General features: G+C 44.3%; 1 protein-coding gene across 4 annotated transcripts in view; it reads left to right on the top strand.

Moving 5' to 3' along the window:
* COL14A1 (collagen type XIV alpha 1 chain) overlaps positions 1–23,287 on the top strand; it is a 120,003-nt gene that overhangs the window by 28,301 nt on the left and 68,415 nt on the right. For all 4 annotated transcript variants that reach the window (XM_035126181.2, XM_035126180.2, XM_035126182.2 and 1 more), the window contains exons 6-11: positions 13,662–13,817; positions 14,195–14,314; positions 17,427–17,591; positions 17,785–17,946; positions 18,039–18,190; positions 18,833–18,962. In XM_035126181.2, coding sequence (XP_034982072.2) covers positions 13,662–13,817; positions 14,195–14,314; positions 17,427–17,591; positions 17,785–17,946; positions 18,039–18,190; positions 18,833–18,962 — 885 coding nt within the window. The remainder of the gene's footprint in view (positions 1–13,661; positions 13,818–14,194; positions 14,315–17,426; positions 17,592–17,784; positions 17,947–18,038; positions 18,191–18,832; positions 18,963–23,287) is intronic.

The raw sequence follows: 23,287 nt of genomic DNA, 5'->3' as shown, positions 1-23,287 counted from the left end.
CTTCGGTCGCTTTCCTGAGCTTCCTTGCGTTGAAAAATCTTTTCTGTGCAAGATAAAAGGGGCAGTGGGTTATTTCTGCTCTCACCGTTCCTGAGTACACGTGGCATAAAACTCTTTTAATTATACCCCGCCCATCTGGCCGGGTTCCCTCAGCCACTCTGGGCGGCTTCCAACAAAATATTAAAATACAGAAATCCATAAAACATTAAAAGCTTCCCTAAACAGGGCTGCCTTAAGATGCCTTCTAAAGGTCTGGTATTTGTTATTCTCTTTGACCTCTGGTGGGAGGGCATTCCATAGGGTGGGTGCCACTACCGAGAAGGCCCTCTTCCTGATTCCCTGTAACTTCTCATAGCGAGGGAACTGCCAGAAGGCCCTCAGCGCTGGACATCAGTGTCTGGGCAGAACGATGGGGGTGGAGACGCTCCTTCAGGTATACTGGACCGAGGCCGTTTAGGGCTTTAAAGGTCAGCACCAACACTTTGAATTGTGCTTGGAAACGTACTGGGAGCCAATGTAGGTCTTTCAGGACCGGTGCTATGTGGTTTCGGCGGCCGCTCCCAGTCACCAGTCTAGCTGCCGCATTCTGGATTAGTTGTAGTTTCCGGGTCACCTTCAAAGGTAGCCCCACGTAGAGTGCATTGCAGTAGTCCAAGCGGGAGATAACCAGAGCATGCACCACTCTGGCGAGACAGTCTGCGGGCAGGTAGGGTCTCAGCCTGTGTACCAGATGGAGCTGATAAACAGCTGCCCTGGACACAGAGTTGACCTGCACCTCCATGGACAGCTGTGAGTGCAGAATGACTCCCAGGCTGCGCACCTGGTCCTTCAGGGGCACAGTTACCCCATTCAGGACCAGGGAGTCCTCCACACCTGCCCGCCTCCTGTCCCCCACAAACAGTACTTCTGTCTTGTCAGGATTCAATCTCAATCTGCCTTTGGTGCCTCTCCGAAAAAGCCTTTTTTGTTGCCTTGTGTCTGGTTGTCTTGTCATGGTTCTCCAACTATGTTGCTCCAGTTATTTCGGTGGAACAAGACTAAACTTGGCGGACAGCTGCAGGGGCTCTGGAGCGTCACTTTCATTTAGAAGTTGTACAAGTTCCTTTTTTTTTTAAAAAAAAGACATATAAAAATGTTTTTGGAGGGGGGGGGGAGGAACTTGACTATCAGTGCGAGACTTAGTTATATTCTTTAGGCCAAGGAATAATAATTCTGTTTAAAGGACCTGCCCCTGATACTATGATGCAGGCACAAAATAAACTCCTCTGTATGGAAAAGAAATCAACATATGTCAGTGTATTTATGGCTGTTTCTTTTCCACATGCAAGCTGCGGAAAAAGCAGTGTGATGGAGAACAGGGATGGGGACCCTGTGGTCTTTCCAGATGTTGCTCGGCTGTTGTTGGATTTCAGTGGTATCTTGAAGGCTTCAGGTTTGCCATGGCTGGAACAGAGACTAGGGATGGGCACACCCAACATGTGCAGTGTGAAAGTATTCTCACATGTCTGGTCTTTTTGGTGAGTTGGGAACCTCCCCTGCATGTGAAAATAGGCTCCACTGGATTGAGCGGATGAAACCAATGGTGGATTCAATGCTCAAGATGGTGGATTCTGAACGTGCCCTAGAAGGAAGTGAGGGGCAGATGGAGCTTGTCCAGCTGGGAAGGGAGCCCACCCAGGAAAAGGAAAAATCTGATGCTAAACCTGCTGCTTTGGTTGAATTGTGCACCCTGCCTTGAGATCATTTTTGACATAATAATAACAATAATAATAATAATAATAATAATAATAATAATAATAATAATATTTTATTATTTATACTCTGCCCATGTGTCTGGGTCTCCCCTTCCACTCTGGGTGGATTACAACATATATAAAACATAAAACCAGTAAGTTTCACCGGCCTTATTCTTACCGGAAGAATAAGAAATCAGGATAACGAACTTTCTATAAAAGAATGGAAATGGTTTGTTGAATATTTACAGATAAATTGTAAACCGATAAGAACATTGCAACAACCTGCAGTTTTATAAGAGCATATATTTAAAGTAGATGAATAAACGAGCAGATTAAGTTAATTTGGATATGCAGAATATATTAAAAATAAATTTGAGGAACGGCAGAAAGAGGGGGAAGGAAGTCAAGTTTTGAAAGCAGCCCTTTCTCTCCGTTCGTTCCTCCCCCCCCCCACCGCCGACAGAAAGCACAAATCCCGGGGTTGCCGGCTCTGTCGGGTGGGGGGAGGGAGAAGCAATCTGATCCTCTGCTTCTCCCTCCCCCCGCCTGACAGAGCCAAATGCCAGCTCTGTTGGGCAGGGGGAGGGAGAAGCCAAAGACCGAGCGGATCTCCTGCTTCTCCCCCCCACCCGACAGAGCCGGCAACCCCGCAGCGGGGGCTTTTCGCCGTTTGGCTTCCCCCCAGGGGGAGGCAAACGGCGAAAAACCCTGCCATGCCATACTTCGGCTCCGGGACTGGCTTCGCGGTGGCGGGAAGAAGGGGAGGAATTCCTCCCCTTTTTCCCGCCACCGCCAAGCCAGTCCCCCAGCTGAATTGCCCGCTGCTGCTTCAACTTCCTCGGCTACGGCAAGCAGGCAGACAGCTCGCCTGCTTGCCTTTGCCGAGGAAGTGCTGTCCCATGCTGGCGGTGTGTGGCAAGGCGGCGGGGGGGAGGAGCGCTTCTCTCCCCCGCCGCCTCGCAGCGCACCTCCAGCATGAGACGGGGCTTCGGAGTGGCGGTTGTCGGAGCGGCGGTTGTCGGTTGTCTCTGCCTCCAATCCCTGTGTCCCTGGGGCACATGCGCAGTAACCCAGGGACACACGGAATCTGGACGCAGAGACACAGGGACTTTATTATATAGGATATATATATATATATATATATATATATATATATATATATATATCACATTAAAAAGTTCCCAATGTCTTCAGATGTCTTCTAAAAGTTATGTACCATAGTTCTTTATCTCCTTGACTTCTGATGGGAGGGCATTCCACAGGGTGGGTGCCACTAGCGAGAAGGCCTTCTGCCTAGTTCTCTGTAACTTCCCGAAGACCCTCAGAGGATGTGGAGATGCTCCTTCAGATGGTGTGTTATAAACCTGTTATTAAGTGAATAAGAAAAAGTGAATATATAATTATGCACCCCCCATGAGCCTCCACTGCTTTTAAGGTATTCATAAATGATCTGGAATCAAGGAGGAAGCCAAGTTCGTATGTTGATGACACCCAGTTTTTCAGAATGATTAAAATCTGGGTTTAAAAACAACAACAACTAGACAACAGCCTCACGGATTCTCATGGAGACCTCAACACATGAGGTGGGGTGTGTTAACTCTTCTCTCCCAAGCAACCAACACTTCAGCAACGCCCCCCCCCCCACTTTGCACAGTTAGTTTTAGAAAAAAGCTCCCATCTATGCCAACATGAGCTTTCCTCCCTGAATGCTAATTACAGCACGGGGGGAGGGAAAAGATTTTATTGGGATTCTAGCTAGAGAGAGAGTCCCTTTGTGCGGCCATTCCAGTAACAACTTCTCTCTCTGTGTGTGTTGTACACACACACACAATTGTAATTTATTAAAGAAAAACCAGAGATATAGCTGAATGTACCTAGTACAGTCAAACCTTGGTTCTCGAACATCTTGGTTGACGAACAAATTGGCTCCCGAATGCCAAAAACCCGGAAGTAAGTGTTGCGCTTTTCAAACGTTTTTCGGAAGCCGAACATCTGACGTGGCTTCTGCTTGAGTGCAGGAAGCTCCTGCAGCCAATTGGAAGCCACAACTTGGTTTTCAAACAGTTTCAGGAGTCGAACAGACTTCCAGAATGGATTAAGTTCGAGAACCAAGGTACCACTGTACGTTAAGCCTAACACGTCCTGAACTGCATGTAGGCTTCCAAGAAGGAGCTGGAGGACCACTTTTAGAAGTAGTATAGTGGTACCTCGTGTTAAGTACTTAATCCGTTCTGGATGTCCGTTCGTAACAGGAAACCACTCGTAACAGGAGGCGCACTTTCGCTAATGGGGCCTCCTGCTGCTGCTGTACCGCCGGAGTGCAACTTCCACTTGCATCCCGGGGCAAAGGTTGCAACAAAGGGCATCTACTTCCAGGTTAGCGAAGCGCGTAACCTGCAACATTCGTAAGAGGGACAGTATGTAACACAAGGTACCACTGTATGTCGATTTTTCAGTCTGAGCTAGTCCTCCTGTGCACTTAATGCTAAGGTACCCATTGAAAGGATAGCAACTCCTCTCATTAAAAAATTAAACTATAGTGAAACCTTTTCACCCAATTGGCAAGGATATAAGAACGATTACAGAATGACAGAGCTGCAAGAGACAATATTGATTACTTGGGGTTTCCATTTAAATTAAAAGGAATTTAAGTTATCCCTCAGGTTTAATCTAAGCATGCACACACAAACATATGCAATCAGGTAACATATGCCCTAATCCTAGAAGAAAGTAAATGATCTGATAATATTGAGAACAAAATGGGCAACCCTTTCTTGATCGTTAGAACAGCATATGAGAAGATTTTGATCTAGCTGTGTGTTGTTTGGTACACTTCTGCAGTGTGTAGTATACGGAAAATAAACCACTAACTTTGCGTTGTTGTATCCTTGAGCCATTATCTCTGTATATGCACACTTTTTGAACTCTCGACTCATTCTATTTTACAAATATGTCCCGTATGTAGGTTGCAATGTGTGTTTTTTCCTGGCTGCACAGAGTCCCCCTCGCCAAATTGCATAAGTAAAGAAAAGAAAACACACAATATATCTTAAGACATCCTTCACATAGACTAAACATCTAATTTAAGTTGCCAGCTTTTAGTGGAAGGCTGGAGTTGATATGTCCATTCACCCTTGTGTTTAAAGCACATGATAATACTTGTCTCCAAAGAATGTTGTCAGGCTTAATTAATTTGTTGTTTGCATGTCACGAAGTGCCCATAACTACTTGAACTGTCAGTTGGATTGAGAGAAAATGTGTGTGTGAAAAGTAACTGTATCAGCATGAGTGAAGCAGGTTAAAGCACTATTAGTATCTCTCTGTCTTGTAGACAACTGAATATATTATTATAAGTTTACATTACTAGTACAGCATGATAAAGTGTGAATTTTAGAAATATCTGCCGTAGTTTTGCCACCACCTGCCTGCCCTCTGGGTGTTGAACTTTGAAGGAGGGGGGAAGTACAGCTAAGGTCAGTGCTGTCAATGGTTCTTTCAATGCCTGGGGCAGGCTCAGAATATCCTCCTGGAATCAGAGCCTCGAAAATCGCACTTGGGGTGTTACTCCAACTCCTCGAAAGATTCCATCAACGGTATCTCCGAACAATTTTACACATCACTTGGGAAGACAGGCGAACTAATACCAGTGTACTGGAAGAAGCAAAGGTCACCAGTGTTGAAGCAATGATTGTTCAGTGTCAACTTCGTCGAACTGGTCATATTGTGCGGATGCCTGATGATGGTCTTCCAAAGCAACTACTCTATTCCGAACTTTAAAATGGAAAGCGTAATGCTGGTGGTCAACAAAAGAGGTTTAAAGACTGTCTCAAGGCAAATCTTTACAAATGTAGTATAAACACTGACAACTGGTAAACACTGGCTTGTGAGCACTCCAGTTGGAGAACAGCCTTTACCAAAGGTGTCATGGGCTTTGAAGAAACTCGATCTCAGGACGCAAGGGAGAAACATGCTAAGAGGAAGGCACGCTTGGCAAATACACACCGTGATCAACTCCCGCCTGGAAACCAATGTCCCCACTGTGGAAGGATGTGTGGATCCAGAACTGGCCTCCACAGTCACTTACAGACCCATTGTTAAAACCGTGTTCATGGAAGACAATCTTACTCAGCTACGAGTGATCGCCAAAGAGTAAGAGAAGATTATATATATATATATATATATATATATATATATATATATATATATATATATATTAGGTGGCAAAGGGTTAAAACTATATAATAGGAGTTATCCTTGTGCTGACCCCTGTGGGAGTCATTAGTAAAAACTGGAGGGAGAGAAGAATGTGGACCTTGAGGAAAACCTCTGGTAAAATTCCAAGGGCTCATGGCATTCAATCTGCTTCTGCTCAGAAACGCTTTTCTTTTTTTAAAAAAAGTTTGCTGGTGGCTGCTGTCTAATCAGCAGCTGCAGCCCAGAATTTCTCCCATCTTTTCCCAGCCAACATTATTCAACCCTGGAAGCTACATGAGCAAGCAGAATGTGCTGGGCTGTGTTAGGATGCAGGCACAAAGCCAGGGAGCATGTGCTAGTCTATGCCGCTCTCATGGCTGCTGCCTCCATCAAAGACCAAACCAGGTGTGATGTGGATATTCTGCATCTGCAACTTTTTTTTTTGCAAAACTGAAACTCCGATCCCTTTTCTTGTTGCAATGATAAAAAATGGGGGAGGCAGGAAGTGACTCCGGTTCTTTTTAAAATGTTTTTATTGGTTTTACATATAATCACATTAAAAGGTAAAGGTACCCCTCTTACCATTAGGTCCAGTCACGGATGACTCTGGGGTTGCGGCGCTCATCTTGCTTTACTGGCCAAGGGAGCTGGCGTTTGTCCGCAGACAGCTTCTGGGTTATGTGGCCAGCATGATTAAGCCGCTTCTGGCGAACCAGAGCAGCGCACAGAAACAATGCATCATATCCTCTTATTTTATCTCTTTGGTTCAACTGAGCCTAACGACTTCTCTCCCTCCCGTCTGATGGTTTACAAAATTAAACTTTGCATCTTTACATTTCACTTCGTTTCCTATTCTTGTTATATTCTTACCTAAAATATTTTATTATTCAACCTGAATAGGTAGCAGTTTCATCTTACAAATCTTTAGATAACCCTGCTAGTGGTGTTAATTGCTTACAGTTGTCTTTCAAATATAAATTTGTTCCAGAAGTGACTCTGGTTCAGGACTGCAGGACACGAGGAAAGGGGAGTTAATCCCCTGCCCTATCATTTTCCTACTGAAAAGAACCCACCCCTAAGGCTGCTATGTGCTTTCATTGTTAAAGCTGTGATTATGCCCCACTGGAGGAAAGGAACATATTTATTATTTCAGTGGGTTGGACTAGATGACCCTTGGAGTCCCCTCCAGCACTACAATTCTACAACCCCTGTCCATTTTGTACCTGTTTTTGGTGCACCTGGGGGCAGATTTCCTATCACTCCTCTCCTAGAAGTGTTGACCGGGAGTTGTAGTCCAATACTTAAGGAATACCTAGGTTAAGATGATTAATCTTATTTCAATTTTGATCAAGTTGATTTTTTTGTGTGAACTGATTCCTTTTGCAATCCTAATGTTAGAAACAAACAAAACTCCCTATTGGATCTTTAAATCAATTCAGGATTATCAGTTGTTGTTCAAGGGTTGTGAAAAGTTAGTGTTGGCAACTTACCGTAAGTATACAGTCTAAACTTTTAGTTAAACATTCGCAGCCGTTTATAAGAAAACTGGGAAAGAGAAACATTAATTAAAAACATCATCACACAAGCTGCACCGCTTGCAAGAGGCAGATGTGGCTTTTGTTCCAAGGAGGCTTTTGCTTTAGATTATTGCCAAAAGAGACATCTCACATACTCAGTTGAAATACAGCCCACAAAACAATGAGCTCAAATTGGAGCAGCGGGAATTTATCATGGCTAGGGGTGATTTATGGTAAAATGCAATTAAACGCACAGGATACAAGTACATTAGTATGAGGGATGGACAAATCTGGCCATTTAGGGAGGTTTTCTGCTTCCCATTTTTTCTAGCCTTCGGTTAAGTTTGCTGCATTTCTGCATCGGTTTGCATTTTTAAAAAATGTAGTTGCAAAAAATAGTATTTTATTTCACATTTCTCCTAAAATGGCCTCCCTCATCCAACTTGCCTGGTTCAGTTTCTGCCTCTGATTCCTGACTTCTCTCTGCCACAGACTCTCCCCACTCACCAAGCCCTGTTACCTCTTCATCTTCCGACATCTCCTCTTATCCCTCTGACCACTCATCATTCTCCCACCACCACTCTGTGCCCATAGATGGGCGGAGCGACACCGGAAGTTGCGTCGACGCACTTCCTGACATGCGTACAAGCGACTTTTGAAGCCGCCGCCGGCCATTTTTGGTGCCCATAGAAGGGCAAAGCGACACCGGAAGTTACGTCGATGCAACTTCCGGTGTCACACGGCTGCCGGTCCGGGATTCTGCAGTCCGGGACTTGGAAGGTAAGCTTCTGATGCAGGCCAGTCCTTTCTGGCTTCCTTTCTCTTCCATTCTTGACTGAGCCCCCTCATGGAAAAGTGGTGGTGTAGCCCAGGAGCATGCAGAGGGCAATATGCAGAGGGCCAGAAGAGCATGCAGAGGGCCAGAAGAAGATCTTTCCTGGATCAGACTAAATATTTGCCTAGCTGCATATGCTTTTTCCAACCAAGGCCAACCAGCTTGCTTCTGAGAACCCCACATGGAAGCAATAGCCCTTGCCCACGGTGCCTGGAATTCAGACAAAACTTGCCTCAGTCTGGAGGCTCTGTTTAGCTGTCATGCTTCAACATTATTTTCATTTTGCAGCCAGGTGAAAGTGCACCTCTTTGTCCAAGATTTTGAGGTGAGGTGAAATGCATTGGAGTTGTGTTGCACTGTGCCTTCTTCTCCCAAGTGAATTTTATTGGCTGTTATGTGGACAGTTCAAGCACCTACCTCCTGCCCTGCCCTTCTGTGTTATAAAGAAGAAATATGAAGGGCTTTGAAGACCCAAGTTTGAGCTGGAATCCAGCCTAAGAAAACTAGTTGGACGTAGAAGCTCCACAGCCTCAGAAAATGGCCTCTTTGCTATGCTGACTGTTAACAACCGTGCATCAGTTCAGTCTATAGATATTTTTTATATCATTTTACAAAAAATATTTGGGATTCTTTTCATCTATCTTTAGGCGAAGCATTGCCCATAAATTTCAAAGAGGGGGAAGCAACACTTTGCTCTGGACTGTATACAGTAACTCCTTTTTGGAAGCTGTGTTGATAGCCATTCAGCGCTTGGTACTGAATTACAGCCAATTGCGCCAATCAATGAATGATTAGTAAAACCAGACCATAAATCTTACAGTGGAACCTTCTGTTATCTACATGCCAGCAAAGAGAAAACCAATATTGCCCTGCTCGTCTTTCTCTAGAAATCACATATTTAGCAAGCCGCTATATTTGTGGTTGGTCATACCCTGACCAGCATTTATTAACACACACCACAGTGCGGATGGGCATAGTATGAAGGCATCATCCTGCAGAGCAGGGATGGAAACGCTTGGGGTACTCCAGATGTTGCTGAACTCCGAGTCCCATCAACCACAGCCAGCATGGCCAATGGTCATCATGGCATTGTGGGAAAGATTATGGGAGTTATACAGTAGTTGCAACAACATCTGAAAGTTTCTTACCCTAGCATTAGAGCAGGCTTCCTCAAACTCGGCCCTCAAGCTGTTTTACTACACCACTGGTCCTGCTAGCTAGGGATCATGGGAGTTGTAGGCAAAAAACATATGGAGGGCCAAGTTTGAGGAAACCTGCATTAGAGTGTGTTGTAAGTGTTTGGAACATAGCTGCCAAGTTTTCCCTTTTCTCGCGAGGAAGCCTATTCAGCATAAGGGGATTTCCCTTAAAAAAAAGGGAGAACTTGGCAGCTATGGTTTGGAACCAGTGACCAAAGTACTTTAGCTGTGTTACCTGCAGTGCTGTTTTTCTAAAAAGAGAGGTGCCGAAACTCACCGTGAACACCTCCCTTGTTCTCTTATAGTGGCAATGGTGCCCACCTAAAAGGTGCTGGAACTGAGTTCTGATGGGTTCTGGCTGAAAAAAGCCCTGGTTACCTGTAGGAGTGTTGTGGATTGGTTGGGCACAAGAGGAATGGTGGGAGGAACCAGCTGGGTTTCCCCCAAGGGAAGAAGGCTCAGAGACCTGGGATTGGTGGTGGGACGATGATGAGTGGTCAGAGGGAGAAGACTGGGAGAAGGAGGTGTTGGAAGCTGAAGAGGCCACAGGGTTTAGTGAGCTGGGAGAGTCTGTGGCAGAGAGAAGTCCAGAATCAGTGATAGAAGCTGAAGCAGGGGAGGAGGGAGGCCAAGAGGCAGAGATGGGTCAGGCTGGTGAAGAGTCAGGGGTCGTCGTCCCCGCCTGCTGCAACAAGCTCCCCTCCCCTTTGTCTCCCAGAACCAGAAGATGGATGAAAAGGGCAAAGAAGTTATCTTTGTGCAGGTGCAATCTCTGACTGCTTTGGGGAAACCCTGGAGAGGAGGGGACTTAGACGACTGTTGGAGGCAGGAACCTTCAGTCTCAGCAATTGCTTCATGGGGGCAAGACCTACTGGAGATGAGTTGCTTTGCTCATCAGGCCTGACACTCCTGTGCAGATCCTGTTTTTGCTAATAAAGAATGAATTTGAACTTGCTCAGTGTGATTTACTGCTGGCTCCCTCCTGTCAAGGAGGTTGCAGGTTCCATCCCTGCTATCTCTTATTAGAAAGGTTTCCAGGTAGGAATGCAATAACAGGGGGCTAGTGCACTCAAGCAATCACTTGTATCAAGAGCTCCAGGTAGAACATGCTGTAGATAGCATGCCATGGGGTCATTTGTGCAGTATTGATATCAACCTTTTTGTGGGTCAGCTTGTGTTAATCATTTGACACATTCCGATTGAGTAGCTCCATTTGCCAGATTTTTGTTTCTGCTTACCGCATCACCAGTTTGTGATTGTTGTACTACCGTTTTACTGTTTGATCATGGATTTTTTAAAAAAAGATTTTACGTGGCTTGGCTTAAGTGGGATTGACTTTAAAATGTCAGAAAGTGCATTTTTGTAGGTGTTCAAACAAACAAAAACAAATGCTTCTGATGAAGATATTTTCTCTGTTGTCTCGTTAGCACAGTGATTATATATATATCTGCAGTTTTTAATATCTCACTGTTGTCATTCCATTTTAGGATCTTTCAACACCTGATGATAAATTCAAGTGAAATGCTAGGAGAAAATCAAATATATAAACTTAGTGGGTATGCGGAAGTAGCAGTTTTATGAATAAAAGCTTTGAACAAGTTCATTCCAACTGCAAAGAATTATAGATGTTCCAGACTTCTGTGGAAGCGCAATATGATATGGGAGAAAGTCGCTAATGCTCGGATGTTAATATAAATCTTGTGGGATTTAATAATGGCTTGCTTTGTTCTGATAATTTTGAAATAAAATATTGTGAGGAACGCAGTTGTAAATTTCCTCAGCTGCTGTCATTTTGCAAAATGATTTATGTAACCAAGCTGAATTTATTTCTTCTGCATAATTGTAATAGCTTCACACACCACACCAATTGTAACTATCTTAAGAAGCAGATAATTTTGAGCTAAGAATGAGTGGGCTCCAAAGTCAGCCTACTTTAAAAATGTGTAATGGGAACATGAAGGATTTAATGCTTCAATCCACAGCACTCTTGAAACTGAGCAATTAGATCTAAACCATTTTGCTCCTAATTACTTGAGTTGGAATACATAGGTGGAAGCAAGTATTTTAGCTTAACCTGGTCCCATTTCTTACTGGTGGGGTAATTCAATTCGATTAAAGTACCATTCAATGCATTTGATTTGGGGGCAATCCTATGGCAAGTGTCAGGGGATTGTTGCAGCTACTCTCGAGTAAAGACACTTCAGTTCACTCTATCTTTCAGTTTTGTTGTCCATATTATTTACAGGGCAGAGATAGCAGAAAACATGACTGCCTAGTCCGATTCAGAACCCGGAAATGGCTGCTTCCGGCTCTTCGGCCAGCATAAAAGCCTGGGCACCCCAAAGCGCCTCCCCCTAGCCCTGCGTGTGGACGCGCACCTCAATTAGGGCGCCAGAAAGGGCTGCGTTCCTTCTCCCGTCCTCTGGCTGGAGCGTTGCAGAGGCTCCGGCACCTCGCTGTGCTGCCCTTCCCTCTCTGGTCAGCTGGGTCAGTGCCTTGGCTCTGACGCGTCTGAGAGCCCTCTCTCCACCCCGCTCCATTCCTCATTCCCTCCTCCTGACCCGCTGCTAGTGCTGTCACTAGGCGAAGTGCTGGTCAGGATGACAGGGGGAGGGTCCCTGTAAGGAGTCCCCCTGACAACAAGGTCCACTGTTTATGTGAATGTTACGTCTTGTGTGTTTGCCGTATGTTACAGTATGTCGTATTGTCGTATGCAATAAAAATAAATGAAGAAAATGTACACATTTTTAAAAGCTGCTTAGGGTGTAAACCTTGATCATCGGCTCCACTCCAGTCACTCTGATCCCTACTGAAATTAATATCTTTAGAATGGTGTCATGAACCTTTCCTATGAGTTTCACTTGAGTCTCACAGTCACACTTCTGGTATTGATTAATTCTTCCCTTTTCTTCCATCGTAGCATGCGTCCGCTAGAATTGTGAAAACGAGATCATGTTTACTTTTCTTGCATCAGATTATCCCCTGTTGTATACCCTAACTGCAATTGCACACTTGCAAGCTGATCCGGTTATTGTACTATATTTAACCTATTGCGTGCTGTAAGTGTCTATAACAAAATCATTTTCATTGCAACATGTTTGTGTATTTGCATTAGCTTTTATGTGCTTGCATTGTTGTTATCTCTTTTTTTATTGCAAATACGTACAAATCAAAACTTACAAACTTGAAAAAGAGAAAAGAAATGGAGAAAGGTTACAAAAAAAGGAGAAAAGAGGAAAAGAAAAGAAAAACGAAAAAGAGAAACATAAATAAATATCATACACCGATACAGTTAAATCTTAATAAAGAAAAAAGGAAATCATAAATAAAGTGACATTAAGTCATTCATTATTAAACTAATGCTTTACAGATAAAACACATATGCTTTAAACAATTACCTCTTCTGTGTCATCCATTGTTATCTATCATGGTTGCTTAAAAATAATAATCAGATGAATTGTGATAAAGACTGGAGGCTATTGCCTCCATTTCCAAAGCCCTTCTGCACATCAGATTGCTTTTACTGTTTTCATAATAATGCCAGCAATATTAATGCTGTGTTGACAGTGCTGCATTTTGGAGATAAGGTGCTAATAGTTTTTATTAAGTGTCCTAGGGCTGCATATGTCTTGACCTTTCAACTGCTGTTGCTGACTCTCTGCTCTTTTATTGCATTTGACCAACTGTGCATGTATTTTATTCTGATTTTACTTCTGTTGTTTTCTTAACAGGCACCTGGCAGGTGTCCCTCTCGTCTGCTTTTCCTTTCAGATCCATCCACTCGCCTCTATTTGTTAGAAATCTTTGCATTCTCAGCTAACTTGAGGCTCAGTATTATAAACTGGGGTTTCAAGGCCCTTGGGTCAAACAGAAGGGCAATTCCTTTGTCACCTGCAAGAGACTTACTTGCCCATTAATATAACAAGGCCATTAGACTAACAAGAAGGCTGCTCCTACGAAAATGCAGCTGCTGAATGAATTGTTGCTGTTTTCTCCCCAACAGGTTCTTGGCAATGCAGAGAATTTCTGCAAGCCCTCCTTGGAGTCAAGAACTCTGTTATGTGTTTACAGAAGTATTAGATATATATATTATATTTAAAGGAGGAGGAGTAGGGGAAAAACCTCTGCTGGGAAATTTTCATGGAGTAAGCTCTTTCGTTTGCTGTTTTGTAATTGACAGAAAACCAATTTAAATGCAAAACTCCAGCCGTCGCAGACATAGTGATCTTAGTGGATGGTTCCTGGAGTATTGGCAGGTTCAACTTCCGGCTTGTGCGTCTTTTCCTGGAGAATCTGGTTTCTGCCTTCAATGTGGGATCTGAAAAAACAAGAATAGGTAATATTTCAAAATGTAGGGGTTTTTTTTGGGGGGGGGACTCAGCCCCTTGTGACTTGAGTATCTAGTTCTTTGTATCTACAGTTTGCCTGCATTTTTGTTATTTGCATGCAATTAGCAAAAATATGGTGGCCTTCAAATGGACACTGAAATAATTGGTGAGAACATTATACACGCAGGTCCCACAATTGGAATGCTCCATTATATGGAATTTCAATTATCCGAACAGAGAGAATGGTGCCCAAACCTCGCTATACAAATTAAGCCTTGCCATATACAAACCCTCTCCAAATGCATATCGCCCAACATAATGATGGGTATTTTGTTAGTATTGTAAGCAAACCTTATGGGATGATGTGCTTTCCTTTCTTCCCCAGGCCTTGCACAATACAGCGGCGACCCACGGATAGAATGGCATCTGAATGCCTATAGCACAAAAGATGCTGTTTTGGAAGCAGTGCGTAACCTACCATACAAGGGTGGGAACACCTTAACAGGTAACAAGTATGGTTTTATGCACTTCAATAATGTGCAGAGCTCCCCAGTTATCCTATTGATCTGTTATCCTATTCATTCTTTTGCATGAGGAGTAAAAATGGGTCTGTGTTCTTGCTGTAGTTTGGTTATAAGGTCAGTGAAAGGCAGGGGTTTTTTTTTTTGTCTGCAGTATGTGCAGGAATTCATGTGCCAAACTCTAAATCATTCTACCGTAAGTGGTATCATTAGGTTAATAATAATAATAAAGACTACACTACATTGAAGGAGATAGGGAAGGATGTTTATCAACCCAACTATTCAAGCTGATGCAAATTAGTTATATTATTTCAATTTTGAAGGGTGCATCTTTTGAAATGTTGGTCCCTGCTTAATTTACTGAATTGATGTGTTATTTATTTTCGCCAGCAGCATTGTGTTGGGAGTTGTACAGAACATGTTGGTTAAAAGGCCCCTTTCCTGTAGGCTTGCATACGACACAGTGCCCTGTGTTCACCTCAAAGGAGGGGGTTGGAAGCATCTGCTTTCTTGTTTAAACTAACCACAGTTCATCATTGCATCCAAACCACTGTGGTTAGTTTAAACGATGGCTTAAACCAGGGGCGGGCAGCTTGTGACCCTCAACTTAAAGTTCAACAGCCCTCTTTCGATGAGACGATCAGTTCTAACCTCTGACATCCCCTGCAGCCCACTGAACTGGGAGCAAGCAAAGGAGAACAGGGTTAGCACCACCCACTTTGGCCTTTTTTCTCACAAACCACCTGCATGTAGCCCCTGATAGGCTACATTCAAAGGAATGCAACCCTCAAGAGAAAATGTTGCACACCCACACGTGCGGTTTAAACAAACCACAGTTCCTTGCTCAAAACTTACAAACTGTGGGTAGACGTGTTGGTCTGCCGTAGTCGAAACAAAATAAAAATATCCAGGACTTAGATGGTTCCATTCCCCCACTCTGCTAAGTGCCAGAGGAAGAGACGAGAATATTGAGCACGAGATTCTTGCATAGTCTAAACCATGGTTTAGCTGCTAAACTTTAGCATTATGTCAATATGCTAAAGCTGCTAAACAATAGCATTATGTCAGGAGATTTGGAGCACCAGGTTGCATCCCAGATTGGTTTGGTTTGGCTCAGGGTGACTGCAGCCCATCTAAAAGGATACTGAGTAATATCTGTTAGCTTTAGAATCTTAGTAAGCTGAAAGAGGAGACTTAAAGGATTTCCCTTGAGTAACTGCAATCCATGGTTCAGCCCTGAACAGGATCCAGTCTTTCCCATGAGTAATGATTATTCACAATACCAGGCTTAAGAGCCTCAGACTTCCAATTAGTCATATGGAATCCCAGCTTCACACTCCCACTGACAGAACATACCAAAGGCCCCACCCCCACCCGCCGGTGTACAGCATTTGGATACATATTCATCAAATTATTCCTTTCCCAAATCCTTGATTTAATTTAATTTGTCACTCTTCAACATCCCTGTTGTTTTTGGGAAGGTCGCTGAGGAGTTAGTAGTAGAGCATGTGCTTTGCATGCTAATCGGTCTCTGTATTGGATCTGAAATTGTTTTAATACAATTAAGTTTGTTTTAATTGTGTCATATATGCCATTGTGGGAACTATTTTTAGGCTGTGTGTGTGAGAGAGAGAGAGAGTGAATGAAAGAGATTGCTTACTAATGCATCATAAGAAGCAATTCATGAATGAAATCAATAAATCAATAATAATAATAATGCATGCATATACAGTGGTACCTCAGTTTATGAACACAATTGGTTCTGGAAGTCTGTTCATAAACTGAAGCGTTCATAAACTGAAGCGAACTTTCCCATTGAAAGTAATGTAAAGTGGATTAATCTGTTCCAGACAGTCCGCGGAGTACTTAAACTGAAGCGTTCATAAACTGAAGCGAACTTTCCCATTGAAAGTAATGTAAAGTGGATTAATCCGTTCCAGACGGGTCCGCGGAGTACTCAACCTGAAGCGTACTTAACCCAAAGCATGGGTGTAATTGGTTCCGGAAGTCTGTTCATAAACTGAAGCGTTCATAAACTGAAGCGAACTTTCCCATGGAAAGTAATGGAAAGTGAATTAATCCGTTCCAGATGGGTCCGCGGCGTTCGTAAACCGAAAATTCATAAACCGAGGTGTTCATAAACCGAGGTTCCACTGTAGTCCCAGGTTTAATCCCTAGTATCTCCAAGTGAGACTTGGAAAGCTCCTGCCTGAAACTCTTGAGAGTCACTGCTGGTCAGTGCAAAAGACAATACTGTGCTAGATGGAGCAATGATCATCTGACTCAATATAACTCTATGGTTTTGAAGTAACACATACACACACACACCCCAATTTACAGGTCCTGCTTCATTTGTTTTTATCAGCAGATTGGTGCATTTATTAAAAAAATCTGTGCCCAACTGTTCCTCCAAGCATCATCTTCTTCTTCTTTAGCGATCACTTGCAGCCGAGTCAGATTGTTTTCCATGAACACGGTTTTAACAGTGAGTCCATAAGTGACTATGGAGGCCAATTCTGGATCCACACATCCTTCCACAGTGGGGACATAGGTTTCCAAGTGGGAGTTGATCACGGTGAGGGTTCGCCAAGCGTGCCTTCCTCTTAGCACATTTCTCCTTTTCGTCCTGAGCTCGAGTGTCTTCAAAACCCATGACACCTTTGGTAAAGGCTGTTTTCCAACTGGAGCACTCACAGGACAGTGCTTCCCAATTTTCTGTGCTTATACTGCATTTTTTTAAGATTTACCTTGAGAGCATCTTTGAACATCTTTTGTTGACCACCAGCATTATGCTTTCCATTTTCAAGTTCGGAATAGAGTAGTTGCTTTGGAAGCCGATAATCAGGCATCCGCACAACATAGGAACTGAATCTTCCCACCCCTGCCTTAGAGGGAGGGTACCATCTTTTCCAGCATCTCATTTAAACACACTGACACTCCCAGCTATCTATTAACCATTAGCTCCCACTGAGGAAACATGAGCCAGCTATTCTGGACTATTTGCTATCAATCCATGTAACAATCAGCCAGAAGCTTTTAACTTTCTATATATGGTCAATTTGGGTAAGGCTTTCCTCTCTCTCCCTTTTCAAACAGGCCTCGCCTTAACTTTTATTTTGGAAAACAACTTTAAGCCTGAAGCAGGTGCAAGACCCGGGGTCCCCAAAATCGGTATATTGATCACAGATGGGAAATCCCAAGATGATGTCATCCCGCCTGCCAAAAACCTGAGAGACGCTGGCATTGAATTGTTTGCTATTGGTATGTATTCTTGTCTTATTGATTAGCTTTGGAAAGTGTTTTCTCTCCTTGGAACAGGCTTGTTCGGCATTCCATTCTCACAGTGGCCAACCAGGTGTGGGAATTTTGGGTGGTGGCTGGGAATCTGGAGTGTGAATGTGAGAACTCTCACTGAGTTGAGGCTTGCAACTTGTGGCGTTTCTTCCAATGCTAGGTGTAAAGAATGCTGACGAAAACGAACTGAAGGAAATCGCCTCTGAACCAGACAGCACTCACGTCTACAACGTTGCTGATTTCAGCTTCATGAACTCCATTGTGGAAGGTCTTACCAAGACCGTGTGCTCAAGAGTTGAAGAACAGGAAAAAGAAATCAAAGGTAAATGAGGAAACTTATGACAGAGCACAACGAGTAACCCGTATTCCATTTCACGTAGTTAAAATGATTGTTTTTAATTGCCTAAAACTTAGGAACTTTGGTAGCCACTCTGGGGGCTCCTACAGATTTGGTCACATCCGAGGTGACAGCCAGGGGGTTCCGTGTGAGCTGGACTCATGCGCCAGGCAAAGTGGAGAAATACAGAGTTGTCTACTACCCCACAAGAGGAGGACAGCCAGAGGAGGTAATGTTGCAATGAATGCTCATGCGCTTAATCATCTGAATGTGTGTGTGTGTGTGTGAGAGAGAGAGAGAGAGAGAGGGGGGGGGGAGATGGAATTCACCACCTCAGAAAATGATGGAGTTGGCCAAGACATCCTTCTATGTAATCAAACATCCTGTGGCCACTCAAGGTGCCTGCAGGAAGCCTACAAGCAGGCCCAATTGATCTGCTTTTGGCCCAATCAATCCGTTAGATTTCATGGCTTTTTTTGGGGGGGGGGTGAGACTTTGGCACCTAAAATGGCTGCCATGCTCTCGCATTAGAAAACAGGATGCCCCGTTTTTTTCTGGGACACTTGTGGGTTATGCATAGCTGCCAAGTTTTCCCTTTTCTCGCGAGGAAGCCTATTCAGCATAAGGGAAAATCCCTGTAAAAAAGGGATAACTTGGCAGCTATGGTTATGGGATGCCTCTATTTTGGGCAGGGCATGAGTAGAGGACTCTTTGGGGGGGAAGGTGGAAATCTTTAGTGGCTGCTAATCAACTGGCATTCTCCTTTCACCAGTCATTTCTCTTTCTCCTGGACGCGTGTTAAGGTTCATTTCCAAGCAAAGGAAAAAGCCTGATTTGGTATGAATTTGATTCGGTCTGTCTCGTCCTACAGGTGGTTGTGCATGGCAGTGTTTCAACGGCAGTGCTGAAAAACCTGATGTCTATAACTGAATACCAGATAGCTGTTTTCGCCATATACATTACTTCTGCCAGCGAGGGCCTCCGGGGTACTGAAACTACGCGTAAGTAAAGGAACAGAACAAAGAGTCAGTGCGTATCTGTTTCTGAGCTGTGCCGAGGCTGGATTCTTTCCGCCTTAACCAGGCATTCTAAACCTTTGATGTGATGAGACAGAACAGTGACAATTCACTAGCTCTGCCTGCCTCCCCCCTCCGTCGCCCTCCCAGCTACCCCCCACAAGTTAGAGGCAAACATCTGCAGTGGAAAGCCTGCTCTGCTTGGAAAATCCAGGTTATGGAATACATGTAATAATAATAATAATAATAACAACAACAATAATAGTTTATTTATTTATACCCCACCCATCTGGCTGGGTTTCCCCAGCCTCTCTGGGCAGCTTCCAACAAAATATTAAAATACAATGGTCTGTTAAACAATAAAAGCTTCCCTAAACAGGGCTACCTTCAGATGTCTTCTAAAAGTCTGACAGATGTTTTTCTCTTTGACATCTGGTGGGAGAACGTTCCACAGGGCAGGTGCCACTACCGAGAAGGCCCTCTGCCTGGTTCCCTGTAACTTGGCTCCTCTCAGCGAGGGAACCGCCAGAAGGCTCTCAGCGCTGGACCTTAGTGTCCGGGCAGAACAATGGGGGTGGAGACACTCCTTCAGGTATCCTGGACCAAGGCAGTTTAGGGCTTTAAAGGGCAGCACCAACACTTTGAATTGTGCTCGGAAACCTACTGCTTCCATGGGTTTAAAAATAGGCTGCCCACTTCAAAAGTTCTCCCTCCAGCTGTTGGAGGGTGGTAGGAATGTATCTGAATCAGGAATGTATTTGGTTGATGGAGCTGGTACCTTGGTGTTCTCTCTCTCTCTCTCTCTCTCTCTCTCTCTCTCTCATTGCATGAAGGGTTTAGAATACCTGAACAGGGTTTCTGCAATGCTTCCAGTACATTTAGTAACTCCAGGTTTAAGAACATGAGAAGAACCTGCCAGATCAGGCCAATGGCCCATCTAGTCCAGCATCCTGTTCTCCCGGTGGCCAGCCAGATGCCTTATGGGAAGCATGAGTTGGGGAGGAATTATCTCCTTCCCCCTGTCATTCTCCTTTGGATAAGTTTACCTGTAAAGGTGCCCCTCTCCCATGGTCAGGCTACATAATGCTGATTTTAAAATGTGAAATCTGAACTGGGGATGGGTGCTCTCTCAAGAAAAGTTATTGGGGGAGAATCAGAGGCAATCCTGTCATGTCAGAGCAAATGCTTTACTTTCTTAATGAGGCAGTAAAGCCCATTCATTGGGATCTGACCACCTTACTTTGAAATAGAGTGGTACTTGCATGAGAAAGACCCCTCTGGGAATAACCAAAAAGCTTCTGCGTCAGGAAAATGGTTAGCATATGAACTGTTTTCTCTGACATAGTAACTTCTTTGTTCTCAGGTGAAGTCTGTTTCATTTAAGAGCCACCCCTTGCAAAAAGTGCTTGTAAAATTAACCACAAGCTTACCTTGCTGTCAAAAGAACCCCAAGCTTGTAGCTCTGGCCTCAGTTTGACTTTTCACCATGCATGAGGCTTAAAGTGTCTCTTGTTCCAGTTGGCTTGCAATGAGAATGTTAAATCCACATTAACCCAAACCCACATTTGCATTAGCAGTTGCTACCCTCTGGTTTCTGCGCTAAGAACAAGTGGCCGGAATCGACCACGAAGCCTCACTTGACCAGCCTTGGCCTATGCCAAGTACCACACAGTTCAGTAGGACTCACTCCTAAGTAAATATGCACTGGATCACAGCCTTGGTGTGCTTTCACTCAAATAAACCACACCTGTCCTTGGGGGTCAGCTTTTATCTTGTTGCTTGTTGTTGACTAGTGAGATTAATCCTCCAGCCACAAACCAGCAGGGCTCCTGATAAGAACTTTCCCTCCAACTCCTTCTCTGACGGTTGATTCTAGGTTGTTCAAGTAAGGGAATGGAAGGTCTGCTTCCATGCCTGGTGCCAATCCTCAGCTATCACCCAGGAAGGAGTAATTATGTGGTGCTTGTGCCTATCATGGTATTTCTAGAAGTGTGTGTGTGTGCTCTGCATTCCAAGCAGCATGCAGAAGAGTCTTTTATTTATGCTTAAGCACCATATCTTTCGTGATGCTTTTAAGAGGTTTGTGTCTTGACATGCTCTTACCTACAGACCCAGTTTTATATTTCTTCCTTTTCTTTTTTTTGGAAAAAGCATTTTTGACGAATACCGCTGCTTTATGGGGGCAGCTGGATGCGAGAGATTTCCTGCATCTTGCTGCTTCCTCGGTGCAAACCTCAAAAGAATCTGCCTACAAATGAAGGCCTGTGTCTCCTGTGACTGGCAGAAGCTCTGGGGCCCGTCATCTGCTAGCCAAACCTTTAATGGGAAATGCCATTCAATGCCATTTCAGGACTGATCCTGAAAAGCAGGTGGTCCACCTCTGAGCTTATACCCTGCCCTCACAGGGCTGCGGTGGCGCTGTGGTCTAAACCACCGAGCCTCTTGGGCTTGCCAATCGTAAGGTCGGCGGTTCGAATCTGTGTGATGGGGGTGAGCTCCCGTTGCTCTGTCCCAGCTCCTGCCAACCTAGCAGTTTGAAAGCACACCAGTGCAAGTAGATAAATAGGTACTGCTGTGGCGGGAAGGTAAATGGCGTTTCTGTGCGCTCTGGCTTCTGTCACAGTGTCCCATTGTGCCAGAAGCAGTTTAGTCATGCTGGCCACATGACCCAGAAAGCTGTCTGTGGACAAATGCCGGTTCCCTTGGCCTGAAAGCAGAGATGAGCGCTGCACCCCATTTGTTGTTGTTTAGTCATTTAGTCGTGTCCGACTCTTCGTGACCTCATGGACCAGAGCATGCCAGGCACTCCTGTCTTCCACTGCCTCCCGCAGTTTGGTCAAACTCATGTTGGTCGCTTCGAGAACACTGTCCAACCATCTTGTCCTCTGTAGTCCCCTTCTCCTTGTGCCCTCAATCTTTCCCAACATCAGGGTCTTTTCCTGGGAGTCTTCTCTTCTCATGAGGTGGCCAAAGTATTGGAGCCTCAGCTTCAGGATCTGTCCTTCCAGTGAGCACTCAGGGCTGATTTCCTTAAGAATGGATACGTACTATGGACCCCATAGTCAAATTCAATTAGACTTAACCGTCCAGGGGTCCTTTACCTTTATTAGCTATACCTCGCTCTGTTGCATCTCTCAATCCAATCACACCTGAGGCAGTGACACAACAGAAATGGCTCCCACCAAGGGAGGGGCAGTGAATCATACAGAGACCCTGCGGGCAACATCTGTGTAGGTGGATCATTTGGGAAAGAGCTCCATTATTCCCAGTGGGACTTACTCCTGAGTTGACATGCGTTGGACTGCACTGCATAAGAATTAAGTTATGTGTAGGCCAGGATTTGGTTAATGAGTAACTCCATGGTAATATTGCTGCATACTGACGCAGTAACATCACATCCCATAGCACCTGGCGCACTTTCAAAGTCACTTTTCAAGTTCTGACTAAGCCCAGCCCTATACATTTTTCAGAACTGATCGCACAACTGCCCAAGGCTGAATGTCTCCAAGCACTGTTTTAACAAATCTTTGCTTGAGTGTCATAAAGCAATATTCTGGAAATGTGCAAATAATTAATCACTCCATTTCATATATATCTTAATGCTGCCTTTGAGAGTTTGCGGGGGGAAATATAGTTTACATATTTGACCTCATTGGAAGATGGTGACAGATTGAAATGAACGGCAAATATGAAAACCTACACATATGTGTATAGGTTGCAGGAAACGAAATATCGACTGAACAGCCATCCATGGAGATAAATTAATTCATGCCATGAGCGTTAGAGACATGGAAAATATTAAAGATAAGTGCATGTTTGGTGTTGGTGGGGTGGTCAGACCAGGGATGGAAAAACTGTGATCTTCTAGACCAGGCATCCCCAAACTGCGGCCCTCCAGATGTTTTGGCCTACAACTCCCATGATCCCCAGCTAACAGGGCCAGTGGTTGGGGAAGATGGGGATTGTAGTCCAAAACATCTGGAGGGCCGAAGTTTGGGGATGCCTGCTCTAGATATTGCTAGACTCCGAATCTCATCAGTTCTGACCATTGGCTGTGCTGGCTGAGGCTGTTGAGACTTGGAGTCCAAGAACATCTGGAGAGCCACAGGTTCCCTGCCCTTGTGCAGAGAGAAGTGGTCAACAATAACATCATGGGAGACCCTCCAGAGTCTTATAACATATCCCAGTTATAACATCCACGTTCTAATGAAATCCTAATATCTACTAAACCTAAACCTTTTGCACTATGCCTCCATCACCATATTAATCCCAGTAAGATAAATGAGGAATCTAACAGAAAAATAAGAAAC

The sequence above is a fragment of the Zootoca vivipara genome, chromosome 8 (assembly GCF_963506605.1).
Source record: "Zootoca vivipara chromosome 8, rZooViv1.1, whole genome shotgun sequence".
NCBI classification, from domain to species: domain Eukaryota; kingdom Metazoa; phylum Chordata; class Lepidosauria; order Squamata; family Lacertidae; genus Zootoca; species Zootoca vivipara.
The sequence above is the reverse complement of the archived record's forward strand: the minus strand, read 5'-3'. Positions and strand labels throughout refer to the sequence as shown.